Source organism: Indicator indicator, chromosome 22 (genome assembly GCF_027791375.1).
Source record: "Indicator indicator isolate 239-I01 chromosome 22, UM_Iind_1.1, whole genome shotgun sequence".
NCBI lineage: Eukaryota > Metazoa > Chordata > Aves > Piciformes > Indicatoridae > Indicator > Indicator indicator.
In genome coordinates this window covers 6,952,515-6,962,516 of record NC_072031.1, presented here as the reverse complement: position 1 = coordinate 6,962,516, position 10,002 = coordinate 6,952,515, and the positions used below count along the sequence as shown (strand labels likewise).

At 58.4% G+C, this 10,002-nt stretch overlaps 1 protein-coding gene across 1 annotated transcript; it reads left to right on the top strand.

Annotated features, from left to right (window-relative positions):
• The first annotated feature begins 476 nt into the window (after positions 1 to 476).
• On the top strand, positions 477 to 9,387 carry LOC128974627 (uncharacterized). The gene is given in 5 exon segments (XM_054391299.1): positions 477 to 854; positions 1,199 to 1,351; positions 1,354 to 1,560; positions 7,246 to 7,305; positions 8,281 to 9,387. Coding segments are annotated over 5 exon segments (1,119 nt in total). The 3' UTR covers positions 8,602 to 9,387.
• The last annotated feature ends 615 nt before the right edge of the window (positions 9,388 to 10,002 follow it).

Sequence of the window (10,002 nt, the reverse complement as noted above, 5' to 3'; positions counted from 1 at the left end):
AGCCATCAAAGCTTCTTACCACTTGGTCAGCTTTGGAAAATATTGGGGCAATTTGTGTTCAAGCAGCAAAGATTGCAAACCCCTCAGGTCAAATGCGTGACCTGCCTGAGCTTCAGCAGTTAATCCTCATGGCTCAGAAATACCTGCGGCCATACGTGAAATGCCAGCCAGGGTCAGAAGCACTGGTGAACAAATTGCTTGCAGCAAGGCTAAGCCCAGACATGAAACAGCCCAAAATTGCTCAGGAAAGGCGGCAGAGGCTGGAAGTCTTCACAAGGCTTGCAGAGCCAGCAGATCCCTTCATCTCACGCTGCTTTTCCCCTTGCTTTATTACCCCCAGCCACTCAGCCGCATGTCTGTGCCTGCTTATCGCTTCCTGGTACTTAGCAACACCACTGCGGTCCCCTCTGGGCACTGCAGCATGGCCCTGCAGCACCTGCCTGACTGTGTGATTTCATCTGCCATGGCAATGCTCCATGCCCAACGGATCCTTTCATGTTGCCAGGAGCCCCCACACCCCAGCTGGCACCTTCCAGAACCTTCCCCGCTGCCACCTCTACTTTTACACCTCAGAAACCATGTCAGTGGGGCATCGTGATGTATTAGTGAGGGGAGCAGGCCTGCGGAGGGGATTGAACAGCTTTCCCCACCTATCGTTTATCAGCGCTGCCAAAGTGCCCTACCTGGGCCAGGTCCGGGGCCTATGGGCCTTCGTACCCGCCCCTCGCCTCAGGCCTCCGGGCTGTGAGGCGGAGACGGCATCGGCAGCAGCTCTGAGGCAGCTACAAGCCGAGGGGCCCTCGACAAGTCCCCAGCGAGTCCCGCAGACTCGTGGACATCATAATGCCTGCAAGGCGAGGGGGGGCCCCGGCATTGCCTAGCTAAAACGTACTGTTGGGGCCAAAGGCCACAGCAGCCACACTACAACTGCTTCCCGCTCCCTCCCCCCCCCTGCCCCGCACGTCAACAGGAAACCGCACGCGGCCGACTGTAAACACCTCCCGCCGGCCCACGTGACCCGCCCCGGCTCCGGCCCGCCCCCACTGCCCTCCGATTGGGGGCAGCGGCGTTGTTGACCATATACGGTCAGGTACTACCAAGCCCCGCGTGGTGATAGGCCATCTCTAAACGTCACTCAACGAACGCCGGGGTCCGGCTCCCGCTCCGCAAACAAAGCGGGCGCTGCCGGGAGTTGTAGTCCAAGCGACTCGGAGGCGGCGCTGCGAAAGGGTGGGCGGGAACTACATCTCCCAGCGGCCGCTACAATGTCCCGCCCCTCCCCGCCTCTGGCGGCCGTCGGCGGGGCTCGCCGGGCGCCGTGAGTCAGTGCCCAGTAAACATTGGCGTGAGCCGCGCCGGCTCCGCCATGGTGGCGGCGCCGTGAGGGCGGGGGGCGGCGCGGCGGGCTGGGCGCGGCGGCGGCAGGCGGGCGGGTGGCGGGGTGCCGGGGCCATGGACGAGCTCAAGCACCAAGTGATGATCAACCAGTTCGTGCTGGCGGCCGGCTGCGCCGCAGACCAGGCCAAGCAGCTGCTGCAGGCAGCCCACTGGCAGTTCGAGGTGAGGCCGCCGCCTCGGCACGGGCGCCGGTACCGGTTAACCCGCCGAATGCTCGTGGCTGGTTGGGTTCGGGTAGGTCGGTTTGGGTGGGGCGCGCCCGGCCCGGCTCTGCTCGTTCTCCCCCCACCCCTTCCCTCCTCCTTCTTCTCCTCTCTTCGCGTCGGCGTGGGCCGCGCTCTGCCCCCGCGCTGGGCGGGGAGCGCGGAGCTGGCGTGGGCCCCGTGCGGGAAAATGGGGAGGCACGGGGCGTGGGTGGCTGTGAAGCCAGGGCCAGCAGCCCGCCGGGGCCCCGCTCCGGCCGGCGAAAGGGCTTGGGGCAACGTGCCCTCCTCCCGGGCAGTGCAGCTCCCCGCGTGGCCGTGGGCTAGAAAACCCCAGCGCGACCTTTCCCACGTCCCTGCCGTGGAGAGTTTCGGTCCGCGGGCGGCCGTGGGAGATATTTTGTAGGTCAAAGCTTTTCTGGCTCCAGACTCTTTTTTCCCCTTAACTCGCGGGCAGGATGCTGCGTGACATCGGCGAGAGTTAACGTCACGCGTGGGGCAGGGGTGGCGGTGAGGCTCCCCCTCCCCGGCAGCCTTTCTGGGTGCTCTGCGCCTCTGGAGCTTCCCGGAGTCACAGTGCAGGGAGCAAAGCTAGCAGCGCGGCGGCTGCTTCAGGCAAAGCTCTCCGGAACAGGGATTTTTTTGTTCTTTCACCTCTGCAGCCCTAGCAGCTTCTAAGGCTGGAGCTGATGGATCTGACGCTAGTGGCACCTTTGTCGCTGAAGTGTATTTTGCGATGCAGGAGGAGGTGTGAGTCGGGCTGGAGAGCAGGAGGTGCGGTTCGTGTTCCTCCCCGTGGACAGGGCACCCTTTCCTTCAGCATACAGCACTGCCCAGATGGGTGCGAGCGCCACTGGCACCTTCGTGGCCGTTATTCCGTGGCTAGTCTGTAACGTGATGGCTGCCGGATGGAGCAGGCACGGCGGCAGCCCGGCACCGTGCAGCTACCGCATCTGCAGATGCTAAGCCAGAGGCCAAAAGGTGTTCAAAGCCAAGCCACGCGTGGCCAGGGAGCGAGCGAGTGGGTGGAGGTGTGGGGGCGGTTGGAAAGCCGTAGTAGTGTCCGCCCTCCACTGTGCCCGTTTAACGACGCGGCCGGCTGCCAGGAGCACCGGTGGCCGTGTGGCACGTGTAACATGCGCTGGGATTTGTTTACTAATACAGCTTGACAGTGGCCCCTTGGGACGGGCAGGATCTGCTGCCATCATCTCCACGCCTGTTGCAACAGAGGGCCGGGAGCAGATGACCAAAGTTTTAACTTTTGTTTCAAAAGGCTTTCCCGCCCCCCGCCCCGAACTTTGCCACCGTTTGGCGAGTTGCACAAGTATAAACAGCCGTCTCCTGGCGGCTTGGCACTCACATGACTCAGAGGAAGCTGGGCTGTAAACACGCGTGGGGATGAGCAGTTACTGCGTTCCCCACTCGCTTTTGGTGCAACGGTCAGCTGGTGCCCTTTGCAAAATGGCTGCTGGGCACCTCTTCTTCGGGGAGCCACGCTGGGGAGGTGGCATCTCCCGACTCCAACGTGCTTTCACTCCTTGCCTGTCATGAGCTGAGGCTTTTGCTGTTCGTTGTGGTACCCGTTGGGTGGCTTGGCCCTCTGTTGAGCATGAATTGGTGTAGGTCAGGCAAGTTCAGTGGTAATTTACACTGTTTTCACTCTCTGTCTCCTTGAATTCAAAGTGCTGCTTTTGGGTGCAGTGTGAGTCAGAGCAGCCTGCTTTGCACCCTGAGGTTGTTGTTCTTCCCTGTGAGACCACCGTGGGGAGGTGTCTGCGCAGTGCAGCCAAGACAGTCTAGGCATTGGGTTCATCCTGAAATCCATCTGCCATGCCCAGAAACTTTCCTACCTGGGCACAGGTGTGGCTTGTGATAGGAAGCTTGAGCCTGGGGTGTTGGGTCACCAGCAGGAGGGAGAGGGATGCCACTGTAAAACACAGACAATTCCAGGCTGGTGGGATGCTGATGGTTTGGAACCAATTTTATAGGCTTGTGCTGCTCTGGGGCTGTTGTTGGTAGTGGGGACTGCAGAGAAGTTTTGCTGTGCATGTTGACCTGTCAGCCCTGGGACACCTGGAGTTTGTCCAGTGGGAAGGAGCATGATCCAGGGCAGTGAGCAGGGGCAGGAGGTCAGGAAACTTGGGGGTACAGCTGCCTTTGCTTCATCGTGAGCTGATCAGAGCCTGTATCATGCTCAGAGACATGACAAGGAAGCCATTTGTTTTGCACACCTCCATGCCCCAGGAATGGGGCAGCTCGTGGGTAGCTCATGGTTTGCACCTTGTACTCACAGTGACTCCACTCTTGTTTCATAGAGACCCAGGGCAGGCATTCTCATGGTGTAGCCTGCAGCTCTCACAGCACTGTGAGCTCTGCTGTGCTGCCAGGGACAACTGTGGTAGGTGCCAGCAGGAATGGTCGTGCCAGCCCTCCAGCAGCTGGAGCAGTGCCATGGCTGATGGAAGGGGGAGGTTTGCAGGCCGAAGAAAGCAGCTTGGAGTGTGTCTGGGTGAAGTCTGGCAATCGATCCCAGAGCCACAGGTGCTGGCTTTTTGGGAGAAGCCAGGGAGAACAGCAGGTACGTCCACCAGGGGTAGAACCCAGCAGGCTGCCAGGGAGACACTTCAGAGTTTGCAGAGTCTCGTGTCTCATGGCTGAGTGGTGGATCAAGCTCCTTCCTAGGCAGGAAAGTATTATTCGGTTTTGTTACATGCTGATTGTCCCTGGGGCTGCTTGAGGAGAAGAAATCAGCTTTAAGAAAGACACCCAATTCCTTCCTGTTTCCTGGTGCAAGGTGTTGTGTCTTTGTTGAGCTTAGTGAGGTTGTGTGTGGTGAGCAAGAGGAGAAGCAGGTGTCTGGCTCCTGTGTCCATGGTTGGGTTCCCACTTCCTCTTCTGATGTATTTACATCTTATTGAGCCGCTTTCCCCTTCCCTCATGGCTCAAGGGCAGGGTTCTCCCAGGAGTGCTCTAGCACCATGAGCTCCCTGTTGCTGCCCTGTGCTGGCAGCAGCTCCAGCTCACACACACAGTCGAGATGGAGAGGGCATGAGTACAGCTTTGGCAATGATGGGCAGGGGATCAAATGGTGCCTAGGGTCCCATCCAAGTGGCTGCAGAGAGGGGGAGGTGTTCCCCCTCCTCTAGGCTGAGCTTGTTCTGCTCAGTGCCCAGGTCTCCTTGCATTCATTTCCCTACCTTGCCCTTGCAGCCACACTCTGGGTCGCCACACTCTGGGTCACCACCTCTTGGCACCCTGGTAGAGTCTCTGTGATCTACCTCCTGGTTTTGCATCTGTGGGGGGGGAAGATGGTTGCCTGGTTGTGTGCTAAGCTTGGCCAGGCAGTGGGTGCAGTGTTTACCCTGCTCTCACACCCAGGGTGACATGGGCAATGAGCCTCTGGTCCAGGCTGAGGGCTGAGCTGTGGCTCAGGCTCCTTCTCAATCCAAGGAGCATTAATTAGCTTTGCAGTTGCAGCAGTTGCCCCCAGCACTTGTGAGACTGTCTGGAGACCAGGTGGCATCAGCAGTGATGGCTACATGCATGACCCTGGTACCCCACACCATCAAGGACATGGGTGTGTGGGTCTCTTCACCTGCCTGGGTTGGGGCTGCTGCAGATCCTGGATCCCTTGGGAGGTAGCAGGCATTGTGGTGGGCAGTGGGGCTGCTCCTGCCATTATTGGAAAGGGGCATGGAACGGATGAAATGCAGCGTTTTAGACAGAGGAGCCTGTGATGGTGAAGTGCTTCCTCCACACAAACCACAGCTTTCATCCCAGCTCTAGCAGGGATCAGTGGGCAGCTCAGGGGACAGCAGGGACCTTTTCAGCCCCTGTCTACTGATGGCACAGTCCCAGACACGCAGCCACTTGGAGAGAGCACTGCTGCAGAGCAGATGTAATCTGCTTACGGTATCTGGCTGTGCCCACACCTCTGCCTGTGCTTCTCGTTTGCTGTAACCCCCCTTTCTTATCACTATCCTTTCTGCCTGAGTGATAAGGCTGTGGGTGTTGACATCAGACCTCACCCAGGACGAAGGGTAGCATGGGGGTGGGAGTGTTGCTCCCTTACAAGTGTCTGTATCTCCGTCGGCCATTTCCCTCATTCATAGACATGTGCTCGCCTGTTTGGAGCTGGCCTCTGGGACCACAGACCCTCTTCCTGATCTGTGGCCATCACTGAAATCCAGTGAGTCCGGCCTCTGGGAGCCAAGGGCTTTCAGGTTGCAGCCTGGCTGGCTGCAGAGTTTTGATGCTGGGTTATTAAATGGAGCCAGAGTAACTCAGGTATTGCAGGGAAGGGTTTGGCCAGCCATCATATGCTCCCCCTGAGCTCTGGGAGCTGCCAGATTCTAGATCAAGAGTTGCTTTCCCCACCCAGGTCTGGATGATTATTTTATTTGCAGGTAACACTCCTGGCTGCCACTTGCACTGCCTCATAGTTTCCCCCTGGTTAGGCAGGAAACAGTAAACCCCACTGTGAGCAGGTGGCACCTGCTCTCCAGCTCCCTGCTGGTACAAAGCCCCTTCACCTTTCCCGTGGAGTCACTGTTCCTGGCGGTATTCAAGAAACATGTGGCCATGGCACTTTGGGACTTCAGTGGTCATGGTGGTGTTAGGTTGAAGGTTGGATTCAATGATCTTTGAGGTCTCCTCCAACTGAAACAATTCCATGATTCTATCACCAGCTTGCAGCAAGGGAGCAAAGTCTTGGGTTGTGGAGCAGCCCTGTGCTCCACACCCTGGCTTTAGACCTGCAGGCCAGACTTGCCCTGGGGAGAGGATTGAGTGGGGCTTAACTGGGGCTTTTCCTCCAAGCAGAACTGCATCCAAATCAATTCTCTTAACCTTTCTGTCAGGTCTGATCTGCGGTTGAATCAAACCTTTGTTTTCTAGCCCAAACTCAGTTAAAGCGTGGCAGAGAACAGGAATCAGCTTCACCTTTGCCCATCCTGCATCAGCCCAGTTCCAGCTGTCTCCAGAGCTTCTGCTGCCTCCACTCCTCTCAGACCTGGGCTGGGTGTCTGCCCTCCCAGTTCATGCTCCCAGTGTTCCTTCCCTGCAACCCCCACCTTGTACTCTCACATGTCTGGCATGTGACACATTTACTAGATATTACTGGTCTGAACTGGAAGCTAACCAACATTATGTCAGTCATAAGCATAGTGCCTGCTTGGAAGGCAGAGACTTGGAAATGCCCTGGTCTCTGGGGTGGGCTGCCTGTGGCAGTCCCAGCCCTGGGCATCTCCCAACATGAGAGACCATCCTTGTGGTAACTGTGATCTTGTTCTGTTAAGGACATACATCAAACTGGTTCCTGCATGGTTTGGATTTAGTTTCCTTGCTCTCCCTGCAGAGCTCATTGCTGTGAGCTCTGAAACGCCTGCCATGGTCTGCTCCAGCAATAGCCACATTGGTGATCCCCAAAACAGCTGCACTGGTGCAAGCAGATGGCAGGTGCAGGTCCATCCACGGCACAGTCCCATCTGGGTATGGGCTGTGGACACAGTTCAGCCCCCTGGGGCCTGGTTTAGGTCATTTTTGAGGTCTTGCAAAGCCCTGCTGCTGTATGCAGGGATGACGAAGGTGCCCAGTTCCATGCTAGTGATAACATCATCTTCCTGACTTTTTTTTTTTCCCCTAGACTGCTCTCAGTGCTTTTTTCCAAGAAACAAACATCCCCTACAGCCACCACCATCAGATGGTAAGTGTGTTGCCACCTCTCCAGCACTTGCTTGGGGCACAGCACCAGCTGGCGGGTGCTTCGGGCTGGTGCTGATGCCCAGCTCAGTGCTTCACAGCTCCCAGGAGTGCTGGCATGGAGGTCTGCCCAGGCACTGCCAGAGCTGCCTGCCAAGGAAGGTTTTCCTGGAGAGCAACTGAGGGTGGTATAGTGGGTGGGACAGCGGGTCTGGGAGTGCCATTAAAACCATGCAAAGGGGTTAGGGCTGCTCCTCGGAGAGGAAATGGTTTCCACAAGGTGCTTTGGGCATGGCCAGTGGTCCAGATCACTCTCAGCATTGCAGAGAGAGGCTGTGTAGACAGAGCCACACGTACAGCCTCGTGCACCTGCTGGCATGACCGAGCGTGCGGAGCCCTGCAGCGTGCCCCGGCACAGTGTGCACAGCGGCTGGCTGGGTGTAAACACGAGAGTCTGCCCACACCTGGGTGCTGCCTGCCTCTTCTCTCCCAGCTGTCTCCAGTCTGGGTCCCTTCACTCTCATGCCCTGGTAGCCCCTAATCTGCTTGGCCAGATGTGTATTAGGGATTTGCTGGCTGATGTGGCCTCAGCTGACTCTCTGGGACAAGTGGGGATTTGAAGCATGCAGAGCAAGTGCTCGGTGGGGTCCAAGTGTGCCTGGTCTCGCTGGGGTGGGAGCTGAGCCAGAAATCTGCAGGCCCAGAGTGGCACCAGCAGGTCACGGGGCAGAGGAGATCCCTGACTTGGCCAGTTGCAGGAGCAGGCACAGCAGGGTCTTGGCTGGGCCCTCTGAAAGGAGCTCTTCACAGCACTGGTCTTCAGAGCCTTGATCAACTGCTGCTTGTGGGCAGTATCATCAGCAGGTCCAGGAGCTTAGTGTGCCACAGTGGTGGAGGCAAAGGGGCCTTGTGCTGGGCCCTGGTGGGAAGCAGAAGGTGGAGACCACCCCTCACATCTCACCCTTTCTCCTTCCTGCAGATGTGCACTCCTGCAAACACGCCGGCCACGCCGCCCAACTTCCCCGACGCCCTCACCATGTTCTCCCGCCTCAAGGCCTCCGAGAGCTTCAACAGCAGTAGCCCTGTGGCATCCATGGCGACTTCCCCACCACCCCCGGCCCCGCCGCTGCCCCAACACGGGGCCTTCAACCCCACCTGGCCTGCGGCTTCGCCCCCCGGCCAGCAGCAGAGCATGTGGACTCCGGCCCCCCCAGCACAGCCCTCGGGCTGGCCAGCCGCCGTCTCCCAGCAAGCCACTGCAGAACAGAAGGCCAATGTGACCGTGGAGGCAGAGAGATGAGGCCATGGTGGAGAGCAGCAGGGACCCCTGCGTATAAATAAATATATTTTTTTTCTTTCCCCCCTACTCCCCAAAGAGGAGAGGAACTCTGCTGCCAGGGTGTCTGGCAGCCACCAAGACATGAGCAAATAGCTGCCTTGCATGGGTTTGGTTTGAAGTAGTTTTTACTTGTCCTCGAGCTCAACAGAGGTGCCCAGAGACAGCAGGAGGCTGCGTGGGACGTGGGACCGGTGCTGGTCTCTGCCTGGGACCCCTGCCGCTGCCAGGCTCTTGGGGAGGGAGCACCCCCTCCTCTCTTGGGACACTGGAGTTTGCATGCAAGTGACATTTACAGAGGAGGTCCCTACTTCAGAGTCCCCTGGGCCACCCCACCAGACAGAGTGGGTTGTGGCTGTTTCCCCCCATACCTTGGCCCCACTTTACTGGGTGGAGGGTACACAGCCTGCGGCTTGGATTTTTGTGAGGCAAGGAGGGATGGAGGTCTGTGCCTCCTTGGCCGCAGCCTCCACTCCACATGCTCCATGCTTGCTGGTGAGCAGGGCTGGGGGATGCCTCACCCTTCACTAGTCCCAGCAATGGTGGCCAGGGTGGCCCAGCTGGGCCTGAGATGGGGTTTGCCCCGGGGCTGTTTGCATGACACAGTGTAACCCTAGAGACTGGGATCGTTTTTAACCCCTCTGTTCCTTTCTCCCGGCGGCTGGAAGGCTCTCCAGCCCCGCCACAGCCGCTTGCAATACACGCTCTGCTTTCAACCCGTGTCCTTGCTTCGTTCAGCAGTCAGGGGACGTGGGCGAGGCTGGCTTGGGCTGGGAGGCTTTCAGGATTTCCTTTCTGAGTGGCTCTGTGCCTGCCATGCCTCCAAGCTGACACTGGCCATATCTCCACTGTGTGTGCAGTGCCAAACGCCCCATCCCAGCTGTGCAGTGACTGCCTTTGGCCAGGTCCATGCCAGGGCTCAGCCCCAGCTGAAACCAGCCCAGCTCTGCCCCACATCAGCTGTGGGTGAGTCCCTGACAGGAGCCAGAGTAGGCTAATGGTATGGCTGCAGGGAGACCTCAGACTTCCTGTGTGGCACTTGGAAGTTCTGGGTGTCTTCTTGCAACCGGACTCCTGGACTCCTATCCCACCTTCACCAGCCAGTTCCCTTGGAGGTCACCATCCCTGCAGAGCCCTGTGCTCACCAGTCAATAATTAATTTCAATCTCTTATTTGTGTTGCTAAAATAAACATTGTAGGAACTGGTTTCACCCTGGCTCCCACTTGTACAGCCTCAGCAGAGGCTGGGAGCAGGGGCTGGAGCTGGTGCTGGCCCTCATGAACTTCCCTGTGCAGGGTTGTGCTGGAGCTGTGTGCCTCAGTCCTGCACCACTGGGGTGGACTGGGCTGAGGTGGTGACATCGG